This window comes from Haliaeetus albicilla, chromosome 1, assembly GCF_947461875.1.
Source record: "Haliaeetus albicilla chromosome 1, bHalAlb1.1, whole genome shotgun sequence".
Lineage (NCBI taxonomy): Eukaryota > Metazoa > Chordata > Aves > Accipitriformes > Accipitridae > Haliaeetus > Haliaeetus albicilla.
In genome coordinates, this window is record NC_091483.1 from 71,559,969 (window position 1) to 71,582,544 (window position 22,576).

General features: G+C 48.7%; 2 protein-coding genes across 4 annotated transcripts in view; both read right to left on the reverse strand.

Moving 5' to 3' along the window:
* Window positions 1-10,555, reverse strand: part of CRMP1 (collapsin response mediator protein 1) — a 51,781-nt gene extending 41,226 nt beyond the window's left edge. Inside the window, exon 1 of one of the 2 annotated variants that reach the window (XM_069793832.1) lies at window positions 9,686-10,555. In XM_069793832.1, coding sequence (XP_069649933.1) covers window positions 9,686-10,057 — 372 coding nt within the window. In that variant the 5' untranslated portion in view covers window positions 10,058-10,555. Of the gene's footprint in view, window positions 1-6,810; window positions 7,188-9,685 lie in introns of those variants that run through there. The other variant, XM_069793840.1, reaches the window with a different exon arrangement.
* Window positions 10,556-14,095: 3,540 nt separating this feature from the next.
* Window positions 14,096-22,576, reverse strand: part of C1H4orf50 (chromosome 1 C4orf50 homolog) — an 85,324-nt gene continuing 76,843 nt past the window's right edge. For both annotated transcript variants that reach the window (XM_069793855.1, XM_069793864.1), the window contains one exon: window positions 14,096-18,488. The gene's annotated coding sequence lies outside the window, so the exon portion shown is untranslated. The remainder of the gene's footprint in view (window positions 18,489-22,576) is intronic.

Consider the following 22,576-nt stretch of genomic DNA (forward strand, 5'->3'; position numbering starts at 1 on the left):
GAATTTCACGTCTAGGTTACCCTCCATAGGAAGTAATTTTTAGCTAGGGTGATCCCTGAATCAAGTCAGGGAATTGCCTGTAAAACATTGTATCCTTGAGGCATCATTTCCGATAGCCACTAATGGAGAATCCTGCTTTTAAGGTCCTTTTCTTAACAAATGCACCCCAGTGTATGGCAATTCATTTAGGAAGGATTACGTTGATTGTAGTAACGCTGTATCTTGGTCTGTAGCCAATATATTCATTCATCTTTATTCATTTAAAAGATCTGATGTTCTTTTGTTTCCCCTTTGGAGACCTGACTTTCTATTCAGCTAGCAATTTCAGTCCTTAATCACACAGTCTAAAAGGGGTACTCCTACAGCTACTAACTCCATGGGGACTTCTTCACTGTAAATGTCATCTTTGCTTTGCTGTTAGAAGGGAAGCACAACAAACATCTCATTGATGACAATATTCATTGGCATCAGCAGGGGTTTCACCTAAGCATGCACTGTTGTTACAGCCATCTCTTGGGTTACACACAGGTTATGTCAATTAGAGCTGACCTTGAAATCTCAGCAAGCCATTCACAGGAAAGGTTAAACTCAGGAAAAAGTAACAGCAATTTACACACGGCTGGCTGCTGTGTGCCACTGAACTGAAGATAAGTTTTATCGAAGTTCCAGTCAGAAACCTGCATCAGGTTACTGGGACACATCAGCCTTGGCACCACTCACAGTCAAAATCTAGCTAAGACTGTAAGGAATCCCTTCTCTAGACCCAGGAGGTGGATGCAAGGGAAGCAGAACAGTAGAAAATGCCCTTTAATATGATGTTAGCAATAGTAAATCATGGTTGACTAAATGCAGTGGATGTAGATGTGCATCGTTTGCACTTAGACACTTTTTGCTGTCATGTTGCCTAATGTACCTACTTCCCCTGCCAGTCATTGCAATTTGCAACACTTGCTGCTCCACTCCCATGGTACCTGCACCGGTCCATGAGCAACCTTTCCACGGTCTCTTAGCTGTGAGCACTGCATACTCCTTTAGCCAGCCACGTGCAAGGTGGGCAAGGGTGATCAGCTTTAGAGAGCTTTTACATAGAGTGTAGATTTTACTGAAATCAGTGGGGACATTTATTATTCACCTAAGCAAGAGCTGAGGCCTTACACCTCATCAGGACATACACTACAGATCAAAACTTTTGTATTGTGACAAGTGCATCAAGCAAAAGTAATCCCAAAGTATCTCTGTCCCAAGGGACGATGCCATCATCTTTACATGTAGCAAGATTAGAAACCTGCAAACTGCTCATCTCTGTTCCATCTTTCTCATACCTACAAAAGCAGCAAGAAATTCATTCCAACTAACTCTCCCAGCGCTCCAGAGCTTCACAAGCCAATGGGTTCTCCTGGATCCCACAACGGAAAATGAAGCTTCCCCCTTTTACCGCCATGTATAAACTTGCTTATGAAAGAAATGGCAGCAAAGCAGAAAACAGACCCTGACCTCTTGTCAGGAAAGTGGTTCATTGGCAGTGGTCGCTCTCAGCACTTGTAAGAAGGAGATTCAGACTTGCTGAACAACCACCTCACCGCATCAGTTGTCTTCCCAGACAGCCACTTTCCCTTTCCCAAACCTGCCTGGCTTCCAGCAAAACGCAGCTCAGCTCCCCGTGGTGGTGGCAGCTATGATGCTGAAAACCCTGATGCAGGCACTGACTGACAAACTTGCTGTGGCAGTTAAAGGAATCACTGCCCCAAACCCTTCCTTCTGTCCCTCTGCCAAAGGTTTCAATCTCCACAGCAACGTCCCTGGAAGGACCTACTCTGAATGTAATTTAAGACATGAGATGGAAGTAGCTTAAACACTATGGCCACTTTTTCTCCTGTAGAAAAAGGAAAGGAAAAGACTTAACACAGAATCATAGAAATGGTGTTTGGAAGTCCAACAACTTCTACTGAAGCAGCTGAAGCATCTCCAGAGCTGTCAAGTCCAAGTCCAGTGCAATATGGGATGTGAATTCACCAATGTTCATCAGCAGACAGGTAAACTGAGAGGGGCCAAGTCTATTCAACAGCCACAGATGGAAAAATGTAACTCTGAGTATTAAGCAAATATTCAAGAGTAAGAGGGGATTCAGAAGTCCCAGGCCTTGGTGTTTTAAAGCATGACAAAAAGTGCTGTCTACATCAGTCCAAATCTCGTGCCAAAAGCAGAATAAAAATGTGAGACATTGTTCCCATGCCCAGCACTCAGTAGTCTTTTCAAACACTTTTGGCACATCACACACCAACCTTTGTGTAGCTTCATAGTGTTAAGCAAAGGTGGGTAGAAAAAAAGCATGGCCAGGGGAGATATGGAATAGATCCAACCTAGATGAGGACTTTGGTTCCCCATTCCAGATACTCACCACACCTTGCTTCTGTAGGACACGTCCTGCCTGGTGTCCAAAGTGAATTAGCTGGTGGCTGGCAGCTCTCGCACTGCTGTTGTCTCACACCAGAACACCTCACGTTACCCCAGCATTTGCTCAAGCCAAACAGAAAGTTCCTGTCTTGACCCTCAATAGTTAGCTTGAGACCAAAGTCTCACCCAGCAACAGTCCAGATGAATGCATTTTTTCTCTCTCAAAAGTATTCTGCCGTGTTCAGCTGAAGCCTACTTATTTCTCAGCTCTCTCCACGTCAATCAACTCAAAAGGCTACAACTAAAATTATTCTCTGTGCCCACTCTTCCGAATTTCTCCAGCCTCTCTTCATTTTTCCGCAACTGCTTCTTCTTGTCATCTTGTGCCAGTTCTTCTCTTTACTTGCTAAGCTCAGTGATGAGATCCTCCCTCTGTAACACCACATTTTTGAGCTCTCTGTCTCCCCGTGCCTTATATTCTGCCAGCTCAGGACCAGCAGCTCCTTCCCCCATTCATATGCCAACCCTTGAACTATTCCCAGGAGTATTATACCCTTTTCTAAGAGATTTGTGCACCATTCACCTCTCCCATGTCCCTCCTTGCATTTCTTTGGTGACTAGCTATTCTCCCTTTGCTCGGTACAGTTGTCTTCACACCTCCTCTTCATTGAGCTCACGCCGATTATGTTTTAATGGTTGCAATCGCTACTGCAACAAACAAGTCCTCTAACAAACATTTTACATGCCACATGCTTTTTTTATAAATTGTGCTCTGTATATACTGTAATTTTGAGTTCATCTGGGCTGAGGCCTTGCTTGAAAAGTGCCAAGCACTACCAAAACACACCAGTCAAAATAATTTGTAACAGTTCTTTCAGTGCCATCATCCCCATTGATTCCCTGTAATATGCTACACAAGAGGAGTATAATAGCGATGTTAAAAGCAATGGGCGAGGGGATGTATCCTGGAAAATCTGGTCTGCATGAGAGCATGCCTGCACAACTGAAGCACAAAAGATTGCCACCTCATGCAGAAAAACACCTCAGCAATGGATGTGGTGGCTGACTGTACTACACAGCCTGAGAAATATGCTCCTGCAGATGCATTCTTGGCCACCCTTACATTATGCACACCCTGCTCCATCCCCAGCTAATACTCCTGAACGAGGGGAGTGAGACCCCCCAAGGACCTCAACACAGTGCAGAGGACGTGACCAAGGTGCTTACACTTACTGGTTTAGTGCATCTCTATTTTACGTCACCCAGAGACTGGTCTGGTGCTTTGAATACAGAGGTCCTTCCCACAGTAGTTACAGTGAAAGGGGCCCAGTTTCTCCAGTCTGACACAACTAAATGGCACCTTACACTGGAGCAGTGCTGGTGGTGCTCAGCTGACAACAGCAAGCCTGAATGCTGCGTGGGATGCATCAAGGGCAGCAGGAGAGTCACTAAGAGGATAAATTGCAAGAAGCATGAATTTTCGGGGGCTGAAATGAAAAAAACAAAAGGCAGGTGAAATGAAATTAAAAAAAGCAGGTGCAGACTTGGTAAATGAGAGCAGAGAGATGCTCAGTGCTAAAGGGGGCCTGTCTGCAACACAGTGTCTCTGCTGTCCTAGATACTTCCAGGAGAAGGGGGAGAAGGGAAGGCAGGAATAAAGCTGCTTCGGGCGAAAGGGGTGAACGGGGTATCAGTCAGGCACTGCTAATAGTCTGAAGGAGTCAGGAGGCGAGGCACAGCCAGACAAAGCACGAGGAGGCACTTATGCCCATGTGCACCAAGGGGAATAACCCAGAAAGAACACCACAGGGTTGTCTTCCCAAGAGGGATACCTGCTCCCACGCTGATCAGAGCTGAAACCAGCCTCTGCCTCTTCCTTCACAAAATTCCTGATGTGCAGACCTGACCCACAGCAAGGTCCCGGAGGGATGTTTTGGCCAGGCACTGATGGCAGGTAGTGCCTGTGGCTGGACGCTGTGGCAGGATTGTTCCTGTTCTTGTGCTCTCAGGACGGCTCCTGGCCCCATGCAAGGAACAGGCTTGGTACAGGAAAATCCACAGCAAAGTATCAGCACACAGGACGCTCAAAAATTAGTTTCTCACTATTCCAGTGAATCCAGGAGCTGGTGTAGCTCCAAAAAGCAGGAGTGTGTGGGGGGAGAAATGTTAAGCACAGTAACAAATGACATTTTTTTATGATTTCATCATCGCTGATGTTGTTGCATAATTTTACAGAGCTATCACATTTCCTCAGAGCCCAGAAGGCTTGAAGTTCCAATGTATTTCCTTAGCGCCAGGATGAAATATCTAATTTACCATACTGGCATGGGGCTTTCAGAAGATACACCCAGACAAATCCGGTGGGCTCTTGTGGGATGGGCAGCACGTACAAGGTACAACACAGAGTGTCTGATTTGCTTTTGCTGGAGGAGAAGAAAGACCAGAAGTGTAAAACATTAAAATAGAAAAAGGCAGTCCAAGTCTGATGCCTGCCAACTTGACTAATGTTAATTTATGCCTTTGATTTGGTCACAAAACTCACTAGTGTTAATGAATATTCATTTATAGCAGCTTCAACACATCCCATTTCAAAGAGACCAGGCTGAGGTCTGGGCTTTCTTCTTCCCAGCAATCCTCTCACCAGCACAAAGAAGGAAATTTGTGAGAAGTGAAGAAATTAAAACTAACTGTTGATTCCAAGGCAAGCACTTGCAGTTCTTCCAGTTCCTTCTTTTACTCCAAATTGGAGAGCAAGCAACCAGCTATGGGGAGGAACCCATTACACTCCAGCTGCAAATGAAGGTCAAGCTGCGCACAAAGCACCTGCCATTCACCCAGAGGGCAGCCAGGGCCATCCCCCAGCCCAGAGGTGCCCTGACTGACCCCAAGTGACACGACGTGCTGAGGACCGAGGCGAGAGGAGCCAGCACCCAAAGAGCTGCTGCAACACCCAGGCTCAGCCTTGGCCACCAGGCACTGCTGCCTGTTGATAGGGGAAACCTGTATAAACGCAGCACTTTGGTATCATAAAACTCTGCTTTTAGAAGGAGGCCGCTCCCCTCCCGACCAAATATTTTGGCTAAAGGACTTATTTTTTTCTTTTTAATATTGAGGAAACCTCGAGGTGCTTACAAGCCTTGTAACACTGGCTCAGATATCGCCTTTAACCATCAGGTTTGCTCAGGAAGGTGCCACACCCACCAGTCAGCCCTCTCTTCAGCCACTGAAACTTGCCCCGCGCCCTGACGGTGCCAGCTTTCCTGGGAAAGCTCCAGGAACCCAAGCTTCTTTGAGCTCCCCCCGCTCCCCTCTGCCCCGGGTGCCGCAGCAGCAGTGACCCCCTCACCCACTGACCCAGCCCCCCAAGAGGAAAGCAGGCGCTCGCCTGGAGACCGACACGGGTGCTGGGGAAAATCTCTGCGTGACCAAACTCTGGGGGAGAGGCTCCCTGAAACCCTCTCCCCACCAGCTCTGCCTATTCTTTATCCCCAGCCCCCGTCGATCCGGTGTATCTATGGGAAACAATATGCGGAATCAAAGGACCCAGATCCTTTCTTTCTGGGACGGAAAGCATGCTCTATTGTCGTCCTGCTCGGGGATAAAAGCATCTAGCGGGAGACAGGCACAGCTAGGAAGAGGATGGTTACGATTAACTCTTTGACTTCTGATCCCCACCACGTCTGATGTATTAATAGCACGCAGAGGTGTCGGTGCCGGCATCATGGCGCTCTTTGATTTTCCACGCTTCCCCCCCCCAGCCCACCCCACCCCGTTTGCCCACCTCCCACCTCTCCGCACCCCCAGCCCACCCTGCCCCACCGCCCCCTGCCCCCGCCGGAGGGCTGCGCTGCCCCTGCCCGCTGCCGGGGGGGGGGGGGGGGGCGGCGGCACGTTGTGCTGCGGCTCGTCCCCTCCCTCTTTTGTTCTGCCTCGCCCGGCGGCCGAGCCTCCCCGGGCCCTGCTCCTCGGGAGGGCGGCACCGCCGACCCCGGCCCCCCGACCCCCGGCCCCGCCAGCGCCGGGGCCAAGCCTCCCCCCCCCACCCCTTCGCCGGCCCTTCCCTTCCCCGCCCCGACCCACCGCCGCCGGCCCCAGGCTGGTGCGAGAGCACGCAGCGCCGAGCCCCGGCTGCGCGGAGGGCGAGGAACGGGAAAAAAAAAAAATTAAAAAAAAAAAATGAAAATAGACAATAAAACAGGGATTTCAAATGAAAGAATATCACTGCCAGCCCGGAGCGGCGGCAGGAGGAGGGCAGCGCACCGGCGCCCGCACCCGCCCAGCCCCGGGGAAGCTCGGCCGCGGCCCCGCAGCCCGGCGGGCTCCCCGCCGCCATCCGCGGGGCACTGCGCGGCCGCGGCGCCGCCGCCTGCCGCCCTTCCCCGCCCCGCTAACAAAGGAGCGAGGGGGTCCGCTTACCGTTATGTGGGGGATGCTCTTCTTGCCCTGGTAAGACATGTCGGCTCTCGCTAGCGCCGGGCGCACGCCACACACCCCGAGGAGCGAGCCGAGCCCGACGGAAAAATATCGGCGGTAGTAAGAGGAATAATAATAATTCAGAGCCCGGTGGGGTGATGGGGCGGGGCGGGGGCGACCCGGCAGAGCTGCGTAATGGAGGCAAAGTTTCCTCGCCCGGAGGAAGGGGAGCCCGGCGAACCCGGCACCTTTTTTTTTTCCGGCTGCAATAAAACAGGGACGCGGCTCCCGGGGGGGTCGGCGAGCGCTGCCTCTCCCGGCGGCAGCAGCGCCCTCCCGGCTGCAGGTCGGAGCGGGATTCGCTCAGCTCAACCCAGGAAGCGTTTCCTTTCCTCCTGTCCCCCACCCCTACCCCCTCGGCCCCCCTTCCCAGCCCATCAATCCAGCCGGAGCCTCCCTCCCGCCCGCACCGGCGCTGGGAAACGCCGCCCTCCCGGCTCCGCCACCGCCCCGCTCCCACGCTGAGGGCGCCGGCGGGGTCCCACGCGTGGGCTCCCGCAGGGCGGGGACCGGGGCCGGGGTGGGGGGGTAACCCCGGGGCGGGGGTCCTACCGCGCAGCGCATGGCAGTGGCACTGCCTGCTCTCTCCCCACAGCGCTGCCCCCGATGGCACTGCCTTGCTGTGTCCCCACGGCGCTGCCCTGCTCTGACCTCCCGGTTCTGACTGCTCTCTTCGTATGGCACTGCCCTGCTCTGTCCCCACGGCACTGCCCTGCTCTGTCCCCATAGCTCTGCCCTGCTCTGTCCCCACGGCTCTGCCCTGCTCTGTCCCCATAGCTCTGCCCTGCTCTGTCCCCACGGCACTGCCCTGCTCTGTCCCCACGGCTCTGCCCTGCTCTGTCCCCACGGCTCTGCCCCCGATGGCACTGCCAGCTCTGTCCCACCGGTGGCTCTGACCCCAACAGCACTGACCTGCTCTACCCTCCTTGTCACTGTCCCAGTGGCACTCCCTGCTCTGCCTAATCCCCAGGGAGGGCCTGGGGGCTGGCACAGCACAGCACAGCCCGGCCAGGCCAGGTAGGTGCTATGCCAGCAGCTTCTGGAGAGGAAAAGTGGCTAATTGAAACCTTTCCGTCTTTTTTGACTCACAGAGTGCCGCCCTCCACCCACAGCGCTTGATCAAGGCTCCATGAACAACTGCAGGAAAGGTAAAAGGCACTGCAATGCTGCACCCAAGTTAATCCCCCCCGACGAGCAGCCAGGGGCTCTTAGTGCACACACCCCTGCAACACACACACAAATACAAGGCATTTCCCACCCAGGCCACATCCCTGACACATCTGCCCCGAAATCACCATTTGCAAAAAGCTCTGGCCACTGCTGCGCAGGGGTCAAGCACATGGCTGCTGCTTACAGCGCACTTTCCTAAGCCAGTGACCAAATACTTTACCCCCAACCTCCTCCTCACCCCCCCCAGGTCCAACCCAGAGCCGGACAACTTTGGAAGCACGGGGAGATCCGGGGAGGTAGCATGAAATGTGTTCACTACCCTAAGCCCCAGGCTGAACTGGGAAGCAGGGAAGATGGAGAGGAGACACCAGGCGTGTCCCAGAAGATGGGGGCTGTTCAGGGTGTGCCGTACCCTCCCACTGCCCCGGGGTCCTGATGGAAAAGACGTAGGGGTTCAGGTGAGCTGGGAAAGGGAAGACCGCACTGCAGCTGGCAGCCTCGGAAGGCAACCCCGAGGTCATTGCAGTGAAGCGGCACCATCGCAGCCTCAGTGTCCCACCAAGCCCTGCCTGCTCGCTCCGGTGTCCCACTGCAGCGGGCACCCACCGGGCTGCACAGGAGGCTCTGTGGCACCTGCGCTCAGCCCCGTGCCCGGAGAGGACCCGTGCCCCATTCATGCTCAAATTGAAGAGAGGGAGAGAAGAGTGGAAACTCTCAGCTTAGCCTGTGGAAAGAGCGGAGCATGGACAGGCCATGCAGCCTCCAGGCTGGGTGCTAAGGGACAAGGTGCATCTATGCAGGGACGTGACTGCGAGGCCGCATTTCTTTCGAAGAGGAAATCAATGACAGCCCGGGTTCCCAGGAGAGCCAGCTGCCCGGGTCTGCCTCCAGCCTGCGTGCCACACACAGGGGTAGGATGGAGAAGCGCAGCTGGCAGGGGCTAGCCAGCCCCACCGGCCTCACTTTTTTTCCTTCAGTCTAGAATATGAGTGCAGGCTGCAGCCCCAGAGGTGGACAACCCCCGGGCAAAGGTTCCGGCTGATCCTCCCGCCGTACGCGCTCCCTGCCGGGGAGACAATGAAGGCGCATGGGGAGCCCGGGGGGAGCCAGGGGCAGAGCCGGGGCCGGGGCAGAGCCGGGGGCTGGGCCTGGGACAGGCTCCCGGGAGTTTTTCCCCGGCGAGCCCAGAAGTGTAGCGGGGGCTGCTTTGTTCCGGGGGGCGGCGGGGAGGCGCCGAGGGGGCCCGGGATCGCCCTCCAGCCCACCCGGCAGGGGCAGCGTTTTACCGGCAGGGAGGGAAACTCATCGCCATCACTTACGAAGGGAAACGATTTCGGGGGTCGCCCCCCCGCCCCCCGCCCCCACCAAGCTCAGACAAGTGAGATAGTTTAGGGGCCAGCCGGGCTCCTCCGATAGCATCACCGTGCCGGGGAGGAGGGGTGCGTGCCTCCCCGACCTTCCGTGCCGAAACTCCCCCGCGAAGGCGGCCCCCGTCCCCCCCGCGCCGGCGAGCGGGGCTCTGCGGCACGGCACGGCACGGCACGGCTCGGCTCGGCACGGCACGGCTCGGCACGGCTCACCCCGGCACGGCTCACCCGGCCAGCGGGGGCGACGGCTCCCGCCCCCCCGGGCCCGGGGCCCCGCTCACCTGCCCATTGTCCTGGCCCTGCAGCAGCTCTTTCCCCACGGGGTATCTGATCTCCACGCCCGGGGTCTTGTCCTCCCGGTCTCCCGGGGAGCTGATGACGGAGCCGGAGACCTCGCTGATGTCGCTGGCGGTCTCGCTGTAGTTGTCCCCTCCGTCCAGCATGTCGTGCCGACTGCCGCTCCGCGGGGTCCGGGACCCCTTCTTCCCCACGCTGTAGGCGTCGAAGTCGATGGTTTTGTTCTCGTAGGCCCCCTCCACGGAGGCGAACATCCCCCCGTATTTCTGCCGCGGCGTCTGGGCTGTCGTACCCGGCCTAGCTAGATACACAGGCAGGTCATCTTCTTTATTCCAGTTCCTCTTTCTCTCGGCCATTCTCGCTGTCCGGATCTCTCCCTCCCTCCCTCTCTCTCTGCCTCCCACTTCTCTGCACCTTCTACTACCGGGATAGGCTGCTAGTGACCATAAAAATGAATGGATGGATGCAGCAGTGGCGGAGCTGGGTTGGCTGGTGGGATCTTTCCCTTAGGGAGATGCAAGCGTTAACTTCCCTCCCCCCACCCACCCCCCGGAAAAAAAAAAAGAAAAAAAAAAGAAAAATAAGAGAGAAAGAGAGAGAAAGAAATAAATCCAAGCGGGATTTAAAAATAGCCGTGTTAGTAAAGAGCACGTGAAAATAAAGTACAAAGAGCGGAGAGGAGAGGGTGGCAGAGGCAGGTGATTGGAAAGCCCTTGACGAATAGGAAGAGCAGCAGCAATTCCCAGAGCAAGGACCGCAGTGCACACGCTCCCCCGGTATAAAGAATGAGCCGGGGGGCGGGAGGCAGGGGGAGGAGGGAGCCCGCTGCATGCACACACAGCCGGGGCAAACGGGGTCCTTCCCGGCGGGCGGACGCCAGTCACCTGCTGCTACGTGGCTTCAGGGGGGGAAGGAAAAAAAAAAAAAAAAGAGGGGAAAAAAAAAAAAAAGCCCCAAATCTCCCCAGCCCCCCCCGGGCGAGCCGGAGGGAGTTTCTCCCACTTTGCACACTCGCATTCCCCCCGCCTCCCTCCGCAGGAGGAGGCTGCGGCGGTGCCCGGGCGGGGGTGGGGGGCGCGGCCGCGGCAGCCCGCGGTGCGGGGAGGGGGCGGGCCGGTTCCGCGCTGCCCCCCCCCGCCGCTCGGGGTCGGTCGGCGGCCGCGGGGGGAGCGGCGGCGAGCGGAGGAGGGGTGGCCGGGGTGGGGGTGGGGGGGGAGGAAGCACAACCAGTCCCAGGCCCCCGGGGCTGGGGGGGGGGGGGGGGGGGGGGGGGGCTGGCGCTGCCCTCTCCCTGCCGCAGCAGCTGGTGGTCGGGGCGGGAGGGGGGGGAAGTGCCGGCGGCCCCGCTCCGCCCCGCCCCGCCGCCCTCCCGCCTGAGAGGGCGTCCGACCCCGCGGCGCGCCGCGCAGGCAGCGGGCACGGCGGCGGCGGCGGCGGCCGGCCCTGACACGGAAGTGATCGCGCCGAGCGCTGCCTGCGCCGCCGGCTCCGCCACCGGGGATGGGGCGCCGGGCGGGGGGACGGCGGGTCGGCGGAGTCTGCAGCCCGCGGAGCAGCGGCTGCCCGGCCCGCCGAGCCCCGCGGAAGGCCGGCGGAACCCCCCGCGGAGCGGAGCGGAGCGCGGCCCGCCCCCGCGGAGCTGTCCCTTCAGCACCCCGGGCGGCGTCCCCGGGCGGGCAGCCCCGGCCGGCTGTTGCCGGCCTTTTCGCTTGGGCAGAGGGAGAGGCGACCCGGGGTTACCCTGCGGCGGAGGGCCTCCGTTCGCCGTGAGGGATGCCGGGTCCCAAAATCGAGGAGGCTTTGCTTAAAGCCGGAGGGGTGCAGAACGCGTTACCCTCAACTCTCCGCACAGCCCACTTCTGAAAGCCCGTCTTTACACCTCTACCCGCCTTATAACGCCGGAGGAGATCATCCACCGAAACCCCGCGACCCTGGTCACTCCCCTCCCGCACACGCAGCCGGTCTCAGACAATTCTGACAGGCTCTGAATACACCAGCACTTACATAAGGGACATTTCCTATTGCTCTCAAGTAATACATTGGAACAAACTGGCCTGAGACTGACTAAATGACTAAGCACATTTGAAGCAGTGGATCGATCACAAGACCCGTGTTCTGCTCACGTGCAACATGGTTATGGCATTTGAATACAAGCCCAGCCACATGGAACTATCGTCTATGGCCCACAGGCATGCCCGGTGGTCCCAGCACGAGAAAAATCACAAGTTATAAATTAATCAGGAAAAGTGGGGGGTTAAAGACAGAGGCCCCTGGGATCTCATCACAAGCAAGTCCAGATAGCCATCTTTCTCATTAACAACTACACATGGACCAAAACCGTGTGAAAAAGCGGTGATGTAACATACCTGAGCATTGCCAAAACACGTCAAAGGAAAACATCTTTCTTTTCTGCATTTGTTATCATGCGGCGGTACCTGCTGTCTTGAATGCCCTGTGTGTGCATTCAACACTGTGTGTGTTGTTTACACGAGGGCAGTTAGGAAATTAGTCAAAAGTTCACCGATCTTTGGTTACTAACACACTGATTTTAGTAGTTGCAGCATCCTGACTGATATTTCTGAGCATATATTGCCAAGGATTCCACAGCTCACTTAATGAACCGTGCTACCACATTAACACATTAATAACCTATGGAGGTTTCAGTGGTGTGTGAAAAAAAAATAGGTATAGCTTGTAGGACAGTGCTTTGTTGCTTCCTTAAATTCTTCTCTTGTATGTGGGCAAATATTGATTTTTTGCTCCTGATGGTAACATTGAGATTTATTGATCATGTTGGGGAAAAAAAAAAGTCAATTTGTTCCTCCACAGGACACCAAACCTTGACAGTTAGTGAAATATGCAGGTGGTACATGGACTGTGACATGTGACCTGCCTGTCTTCATAAGTATTGGAAAAATTATTCATTTTATGAGATATTTCTTTGCAATCAAGAGATAATTTGAACCTCCAGAAAAAATCTTCTGCTGGTCCCATAGTAAGTCCAGCATGTTGTACATAGTGCATGCGTCCGCTAAATGAACAGCGTCTTTTATTTAACATCCATAAGGCTAAAAAAGATGGACTCTGTTGACACTTGGGATCTAGTTAGATAATATTGTTCAGGTTTCCAGAACTGCTCAGGTTTTTTTGAAATAACAAAGATTAATGCTATTTTTTTCAGTGTTAAGCCAGGACATTAATCTTAATGGTGATAGAGAAGGAGACCACAAGACTCAGAGAACATGTCAAATCAGTGCTTTAGAAAACAGCATTAAACTTTCAAGTTAGAAATGAGCATAAAATCATATCAGAGTCTTTGCTTTAAAATGGATTTTTTTCATATTGTAACCCTTAGTTTATTAAAAACTGTGTTCTAAGTCAACAGATGCATACTGTTCTTCTGTTCATTAAGAGATAAAACTGCAGTTTTAGGTGCTAGAGAAGCAGACCCAGTTACAGCCTGGTACACTGTCACTCTGCAAGTTTACCTAAAAACATATATGCAGCTTTGGAGAAATGTATTGCTTTGGTATATTCTCTTGCAGACACTGCATCTCATCCTGTCTTGACATAGCTTGATGAAAAGAGGACAGAACTTGACTGAAAGTTCACCATCTTCCTATAGGACCTTTATTCCAAATAGACTAGACAGAGAGTGCAGAAAACCTAGAGACATGCTTCCTTCACACAACAAAAACCTTCAACAGAAGTCCAACAAGAAAGATATAATTTACCAGCTTGGCTCCAGTTGTAGCTGGAACTCTTCTTGAAACAGTGTGAACATCATGAGCTAGAACAGGACTTCCCTGGTACAGGGGCTCAGAGAATAAGCAATGTACATTTTGCACCTATTTTTGCTATTGTGCACTTTACAACAGAATCATCAGACAAAAAAAGGCACGAACAGCCCAAATGGAGTGAGTGTGAAAGAGACCCAAGTTTTCTTTCTCCCAGAGGAGTGACTTGAGTCACTAAGTCACTGAGGCAGTCTCCCTCTCCCTGCTCTACATGGCTGTTGTTTCTCCGGCTGCAGTGTCCTCCTCCCCCCTGCAAAACCCCATCCCATGGCCTGGTGATTTGGACGGTCTCCTGACATGTAGGAACCATGGATCCAAAACCCTACAAGCTGGGGAATGCTCAGGTGTCCCGCTTCCTAAGCAGCGATCCAGCCCGTAGTATTCTGCTAATTCATATTAATTCTGCTAAATCAGCAAAAGCTGAATGGCAGCTCCTCCACGAAGAGGAGCAAGAGCTCAGGCCTAACACTTTCCTTACCCTGTTAGAAGACCAGGTGGCCCCTTCCTCAAAAAGGAGAGTGCCTGGGTTGCTATCCACGGGTACAGTTGTATTTACAACTATATTTCAGAAGCTCCGCCACCATTTTAGAGTTAAAATAATTGAAATTATAAAGATTTTAATTTAAAATATGCATACATTTAATATACAAAATTATACAAATTATACATTTAACTAACATAGAAAAATACATCTTGTTAACAAGATAAAATGTCAACATATCTTACATAATTTAAGTGAGAGTTACAAATCTGTGATAATCATCAAGTAGACTTTGTGACTTCATTACAATTCTGTGTCCTCCTTAGTTACACTGAAAATTAATACATATGTACAGTTGATATCCATGACAAATGTCTTAGAGTGGAAATCTTTGCTGAAAAGTTATCCAGAAGGTTTTAATGGAACAGATTAAAACAAGAATGGCTTCTCTCATACTATTGAAGCTTCTCATTTAGCCGAGACCAATTTGACACCCAGTTACAGGGTGGTCATGGGTTGGAGTTTACATTTTTTGCATTTATTTACAAACACCCCTCCCTCCCCAGTCTTGCTGGTACATCTGCTTAATAAGTATCACACCATAAACCCCAGCCTTTTTGTGCATTCTTTGGCACCTCTTTAAATGGATCCCAATTTGTGGCCCTAAACAACTGCTCTTCATGACTGCTGGTCACCATCCCACTGTTGGCTGTGCAAAAGAGTTAAATAGCTGCACAGCACTAGAACTCAAAAGGCAAGATCTCCGTACATTGTTGATCCCTGATTACTCATTAATACCTCAGGAGGTGGGGAAATATCTTTGTTTCAGTCAAACAAATGTGTGCAGTAAGTCTTTGCTCCTTATTTAATTTACACGGTTTCTTTTTCCAAGTTTCAAACAAAAGACAAAAGTGTAATTGATAAAGAAGCTATAAAAATCTGTTCCATGCTGGGTCTTGTCTTACATACTGTGAGCCATGTAATGATTTTCTTTTAACTATTTACATATTCTTTAAAACTTGCTTGTCATCACGAGGAGCAAAATAGAAGACCACCACCACTCTGATTTTCAGGCCTTCTTTTTTTTTTCCTTTTTTTTTTTTTTTTTTTGTAGCTCTCTACCAACAAATTGCTCTTAATTCCTAAAAGATAAAATTTACTCATGAACTCAAATCTTATTCAACTTTTCCTAAGATCTGCTTAGGACCATCAGTGAGTACATGAATTGCCTCACACAGGCCTTTTTTGCACAGGAGTGGTTTTCACCTGTTAACTACATTTTCCCTCTTTTTAAAAAAGACCACAATTCAAAGAGTAGAGAAATGTAGGGTTTGGTCATCGGTTAGTGCACACTGTGCAGTAACCTCTCACATTGGAATTTACATTTGCATATTCGTATTCCCATAGCAAGAGTCTATGTTACATAGAGAAACAATAGCGACCAGAGATTTACACCACAGATCCCATCAACTCCAAATCAAGGCAGGTCTCCACAACTACTAACCTCTCTTTTCCTCTCCTGTGTGCATAGACAATGTTAAAGAGAGCACAATGCCTAAGTATCTATCATATGTGAGCATTTCTTAAGCCAAGTAGAAGCAAGCATGAAATCTTGGTCCCAGGGAAGCCAGTGGAAATTTGCCAGTCACTTCAGTGGTACAAGCATTTCATCCAGTACATTTAAACTTTCTCCTTTTTTCTTTTCTTTCTGGTTTTTTTTTTTTTTTTTTTTTTTTTTTTGGCTTTACCTGCAACTTGCAACTTTCCTAGTATGCCTGGATCCCAATGGTAGAACTTAAGTTAGCTATATTTTTAATTCACATCCTATATAAGAAACAGTATTCTCTCTTTCCTAACATTAGTGCGGGGACAAAAATTCCTGTCCATAATCCCATGGCTACTGATTTCTAATGCAAATATGTTTGGAGCCAAAGGCACAATATATTTTAAAGGAATTCTGCTAAAGCAGGAAAGAGGTTTGAACAAGTTTCTGTAATCCTAAGGTCTGTTCCCCCTCTGCCTCCTTAAGGCACTAAAGGATTTCCAAAGGATTAGTGGCAAAACCCAGCATGCACATGTCCCTCCCTCCCTCCCTCCCTCCACCCCACAACCACAGTAAATCCAAATAATAAAATCCTCCATCTGCAAGTGAGAAATACAGGTAGATTTATGAAACACAGATCAGGGTTTCCACTTGTTAAAAGGCCATGAGGACAAACATCAGCCATGCCTTAGCAGGAGGTTTATCCTGGGAACTCTGCTGTGTATGTGAAATATTTCCTGGCAATTGTATTATTCTGAATGTAACATGATTATCATGCCGGAGTCAATCATTGTACTTCCAGCATCTGCCATCCATAGTGGTGTGAAGAACAGAATTCAGGATTTAAAGGTTGCGTAAGGGGCTGTGGAAATACTGTAAGCTATATTTTCAGTATCCTGCGATGCGCTATACAGTAGAGTATACGTAAATAAGTGAACTGTCAAAGAAATCATATTTTCCATGTAACATTGCCCATTTTGTCTATTTAGGGTGACAGAAGAAGACTGTATTTACTTATGCAGAACTTAGCAGCATCTCAATTTTGACTGTAAGGAATTTGGTCAAAGCAATATTGTGCATATAAAGCAATCAGAACAAAGTGCCCTATTTTGCATTCTGAGAAAGTTTAACACAAAACAAAGATACACGTAAAGCATCCCCTGGCACATTTACCACAGATAGCACATTAAACAAGTTAACTTCTGCTTAGTGAAAGAAAGCCAAACAGACTCTGTAACAACTAGACAACACTTTTCTCTTCACCGTAAGGCAACTAGAAAATAATAGCTAGGCTCTCTGTCTCAGCTACTAATCTCACATTAAAAATTTTACTGCTTTCTTACAATAATTTGAGGTAAAGTTGGGATTTCAATTCCCAATCCTCAGCCACATGAAATGCACCCACTGATGTATTAATTTAATTAATAAAAAGACTTTTCCAATATCAGTGAAACAATTTTCATATTAGGAGGTGGCAGAATTTAAAGGAGATCAGTCTGGTACAAACCACAAAGAATGAAGCATGTCCTACATTCCTTATGCTAATCGTTTCAAAATGAAACCAAAAGACAGAAAGCCTAAGATGTTATAAAATGGACAGGTCCATTATCAACATTTATAATTTACGGTTGGAGATGATGCATAAAAACTGGGAAATAGGCATGATGTTTTAGTTCAACGCTTAATTCAAAAGTAAGAAGGAAGGTTAAATTGCCTGACTGTTGTGGAAATGATGTATGTTTTCAGGTGGAGAGTATGCAAATGGATAGAAACCTATACATATGTCATTGCTTTATTTTAAGAACTTGCAGTTAAGCTTCAAGTGTTACCATGCCAACGTGTCATCTTGTTACTAATCATAATCTAGAAATGCACATTACATTAATCTGATCTGGGATTCCACAGTTTATTATCCTTCTGCATCTTTTCAAAGGATATCTGGAATTACTGGGCAAGTAAGCATTGCAAAGACAGTACATTCTAGCAGTTAGTTCAACGTTAAAAAAAAAAAAGAAGAAATGCAAGTCATAAAACAGTTATCAAAACTGAAAGTGCATTACACTGTAAGGGATAGTTTGAGAGAGCAGTACCCACGGCTGCTCTCGTTCAGGTCAACACAAGTATTGCCACTGACTTCAACAGTGCTGTGTGCTTTTAGTTAAAGAAGGAATGGATGGAACCATACGATCCCTTATGCACAAATCTCATGGCTGCATTCATATCTCCCTGCCTTCACAGATGGGTACTCAGACATGAATAGTAGGGGTTATGGGTGGATAAATCTGTATTGTGCAGTGTGGTTGCAAAATGTGTTCGCATCACGTGTACTATTACTAACCAGTGTGCACAAAACCACGTATTTCAGGAAAAGCATGTATGCATGCGAATGCCTTATCTGAAAGTTAAATTCAGTGTGGCCTATTCATGTGGTTGAAATAATCCATCTAGAGTATTAGGACACGGCGCTTTGATGTGCCAAGTGCCTCTCAGTGCGCATGAAGTACATTCCCAATTCCTACTTACCCTTGTAAAAACGCAGTTCTGTCTCATTTCCTAAACAGTTTGTACCCTCAAGTACCATGTCCTCAGAAATACTAACCATCCTAACTCAGATCAAAGGGTCTTTCAGGAATGCTCAAAGCCATATGAGGCTGAAGATATATTACATGCCCACACAAGCAGACCCATGAAGACTGAGATCTGTGCTTAACTTGATAATTTCCTTAAAATGCAAACGCTGAGATCCCAAGAAAACAAAACAGAATGAAAACTCAAACCACACACTGGGTTGGCCCGCGTGGCCAGCTTCCACTACAGGAGGTGGCTAAAACGTATTAGATGGTAACTCAGGACAACTTCTCAGTTTTTCCCATAATGAAGCAGCTGCAGTCACCACCAGGTCAAAGCACCTTTCATCATTCCTTCAGAGCAGTACTGCTTCTTCTGTGTGACTGATACATTCTTCCCTGGATAAGAGGAAGGAGAAAAATAAAAAGGGGGGAGGGAGAAAAAAAAAAGGACAAAACCGTAAGATAAGTATCCGGATTTTCACAATTTAAGGAATCATTTGTTATTCATTCAAGGTCAAAATAAAACATTTGGGAAGCAGTGTGCCTAGGTGCTTCCGCACAAAGATAACATAATGGCAGTGTTAAGTGAACACATTGTAGAAACTGAACTGTTCAAAACACATTGAGACATTCTCCCATGATTTACTGATTTTAAGATGAAGAGCATATCCCATAATTTTCCCTTTTGCTACTCCTTCTTGTAAACAAGTTCTTGTCATCTCTTTATATGGGAATAAACACTCCCTGCCATCTTCCCAACACCATTTCATAATCCCCTTGGCAGGGATCTACAGAAGTAGTCTCATGGATAAAGTTCATCCCAGGGATGACAGCCATCACAAATCCGACCTTCCAAGTAACTCCTATTTCTATGTCTCTTCTCAGAGCAATATTCATTATTTGAATTCTTCCTCAGATATTAAGTTTCAAAGCCTGCAAATACTATATCTGGCTTTGCAATTTCCACTGAGGCTGTCATTATTACTGTTAAATATCACCAGTGATGCACTGCCTGCATATTTAACGCTGGCTAAAACTTGATGCCTACTGGAGAAACATACATCTTAGTACTTCAGGAATATAGGAAATGATAATAACACACAGAATTTTAAAAAATGATATATTGTAATTATTATTATAATAATTGACTGGTGAGAGTAATTAACTGTCATTAGTAAAACATGTCCCATTCACCAACATGCCCCCCAAAAGAGAAAAATTAAAAACTGGGAAAGAAGAGAGCCTTTATGGCTTGTACTTTAGGATGGAAAGGTTTTTCCAAGTATGAAGAACAGAACAGAAAAAAAATGCTGCAGAGTGAGGCAGAGCAATAAAGCAGAGGCCATTCTTTTTGGAGAAGCAGCTGGATGGGCTATTGTAGGACACAAAACCAGTGAGGTATGCAAAAGTCAGTAACTGAGCCAGGAGAGTGCCGGTTGGACAGGAGCACATCTAGGAGTCCTAGCAATGAGAGGCTTTTAGAGCCCTTGCATGCTCCATAGCTCAGATCTCCATCAGAAGGTGGCAAATGTTCAGACTTGCTTCTGATTCAAAACAATGCCAGAAGCTTTCTGCAGCCTTCTTAAGACGTTCTACATTATCTCTGTCTCTGCTGTAGGTGGATCCAAACAAAACCATTTTTGGAATTTCTTCTCTTTCCATGGTCTAATAGAGCTCCAGACTGTGCTGCAAACGAACAAGTCCATTGCAGTTCATTGTTGTCTCCAGGCAAAGAAAGGGAACACTACTGGAGTCTCCATGGAGCATCTTCTTTTTCGATTAATGTCTTTATAGTCTAAGTGCAATCAAAAGAAGACCCAGCAGAACACACTTAACAGCCTTTGCTATCCAGAGCTTCCAAGGATTTTTCAGGACATCAAGCACTTTCCCTTTTGTAATTAATGTTACAAGAGAAATATGACTTGGTAACAGCACAGTTGGTCTCATATTCAGGGATGGTCTGAAATACATTCCTGCCTCTCCCCTTCTACTCATACACAAAGTGTCTTCTCTGTGATCCCATCCCTGTGCACAGGAGTTGGGAAGGATCAGAAGGATGAGTCCCTAGGTCCTTCTAAAACTTAGCCTTATTTTATTCAATGATCATGTATTTTTTTTGCACTTTAGTGATCACATCTTTTGTTATTGTCCTGGTTTCAGCTGGGATAGAGTTAATTGTCTTCCTAGTAGCTGGTACAGTGCTATGTTTTTGAGTTAGGTATGAGAAGAAGGTTGATGACACTGATGTTTTCAGTTGTTGCTAAGTAGTGTTTAGTCTAAAGTCAAGGATTTTTCAGTTTCTCATGCCCAGCCAGTGAGAAAGCTGGAGGGACTCAAGAAATTGGGAGGGGACACAGCCAGGACAGCTGACCCAAACTGGCCAAGGGGGTATTCCATACCGTGTGATGTCACATCTAGTATAGGAACTGGGGGGAGTGGGGGTGGGGGGACAACCGCTTGGGGACTAGCTGAGTGTCGATCGGCCGGTGGTGAGCAATTGCACTGCGCATCATTTGTACATTCCAATCCTTTTATTATTACTATTGTCATTTTATTAGTGTTATCATTATCATTATTAGTTTCTTCCATTCTACTCTATTAAACTGTCTTTATCGCAACCCATGAGTTTTCTTCTTTTCCTGATTTTCTCCCCCATCCCACTGGGTGGGGGGAAGTAAGTGAGCGGCTGCGTGGTGCTTAGTTGCTGGCTGGGGTTAAACCATGACAGTTATCCACCAGTTTAAATTTAAACCAAGTTCTCCAGTTTTCCAAAGTCAGAGATAAAGAATATTTGCCAAACATGCACTGCTAGACTAGGGAGCATTTACAAATGTAAAAGTCATTATTTGCACAATATTTCCTTCCATTTTTATTATTTTTTCTTGTTTTTGTCAGACTCTTCATTTTCTCTTTCACATTCCTTTCATCCTCTTTGTCCTTGCTCCTTCCTATGTGACGTTATTTATCTCTCCTTTTATTCTCTACTCCAAGTCTTTTTGAAACCTTGTGTTCCTTGCAGTCTTATTTCCTTGGCATATTTATCCTTCACCCTTCTCTTATTCTTTTTCTTCATACCACTTTTCTAATTAAGCATTATGGCAACATAAACCACTACTGAACTGTTTTGTAATTACTCTGGTCAGGGAGGAAGTCTGTTTTGTGAAATGCTTGAGTAAAATAAAAAAGGTCTTCATGATGTCACTTCACCAAAGAAAACTATCAACCAAGCATTTCCAGTGCTTAAGCCCAAAGGTGCAGTTTCCAGCCATGCATCACAGTGATTAAAAACCAGCTGAGTCTTTATCAATAGTGGACCTAAGAGTTTCAGCAAGGGCATTTCTGGTGCTCAGAAATTTGCTGGCCTCCCATTCTTTGTTAGAGCTAAAGCACATGCTTGAGCAACGATGCGGAGGCTGGGCTCACGTTCCTTCACATCACAAGCAAAATCAATTTCAGCCAGCAACACAAAGAACTGCTAATGCAGAAGGTCATTAAACAAAACTGATTTCTTCATGACATTGGAGCCTTAAAGGCAACCTTGCAACATAAAGGTGGTAAGACTGTGCACTGTTCTCTAAGCCAGGACTGAATAATTTCCAACATAACAAAGATCAGCAATCCATTTTCATGCACTGACTTGATGTTCTCCAATCTTTTACCACCTCTGCGAGCTGCCAGCATTTTTTTATTCTAGCTGCTCCCAGTTCTCCTCATCTATTCTTGTTCATCACGTGCTAAGTATCAGGAAACTATAAATCATAGGAAGGAACCTCAGAAGGTCATTTAGATCAACCTACTCAAAGCAGAGTCAGTTCCAAAGTCAGACCAGTTTGCTCAGGGCTTACTTAGTCAAATCTTGAAAACCTCCCAGGATGGAGAATGCACAACCTCCCCGGACAGCCTGTCCCACTGCTGGGCTGTCCTCATGAGGGAAATGCTTTTCCTATATCCAGTATGAACCCCTCTTGTTTCAACTTATGTCCACCGTCGTGTCTCATCCTCTCCAGAGGATGAAGAGCCCAGCTCCATCTGCCATCTCAATTACTTCTTCACAGGTTCAGGAAGGCTGTTGGGAGGTCCCTCCAAAGCTGGCTCTTCTCCAGGGTGAACAAGCCTAGATCCCTTGGCCTGTCCTCCCAGAACAAGTGGACTACTCCCTCAAGTATCTAAACTAACATACTTAAGGAAGCTCAGAGAGCACCAGTACTGCCAGCCAAGGCCATTGCTGTCCCCTGGCCAGCTCAGCTTGTTCAGAGACAGACAATACAAAGAATACAATCATTTGGTCTGCGCAAGCTCATCCACCTCAGCTCATACTGGTGGAACAGAACTAGTGCTGACCAACCGCACCTCCTCCTAAAGAGGGCTGTCCTGTTTAACTCCTCCACTCCAACTAGCTCCTCGGAGAGCAGAGCTCTGTGGCCACTGGCAGGGTCCGAGGTCTCTGTCCCTTGCAAAGCACAGGGTGGAAGCCACCCTCCTCC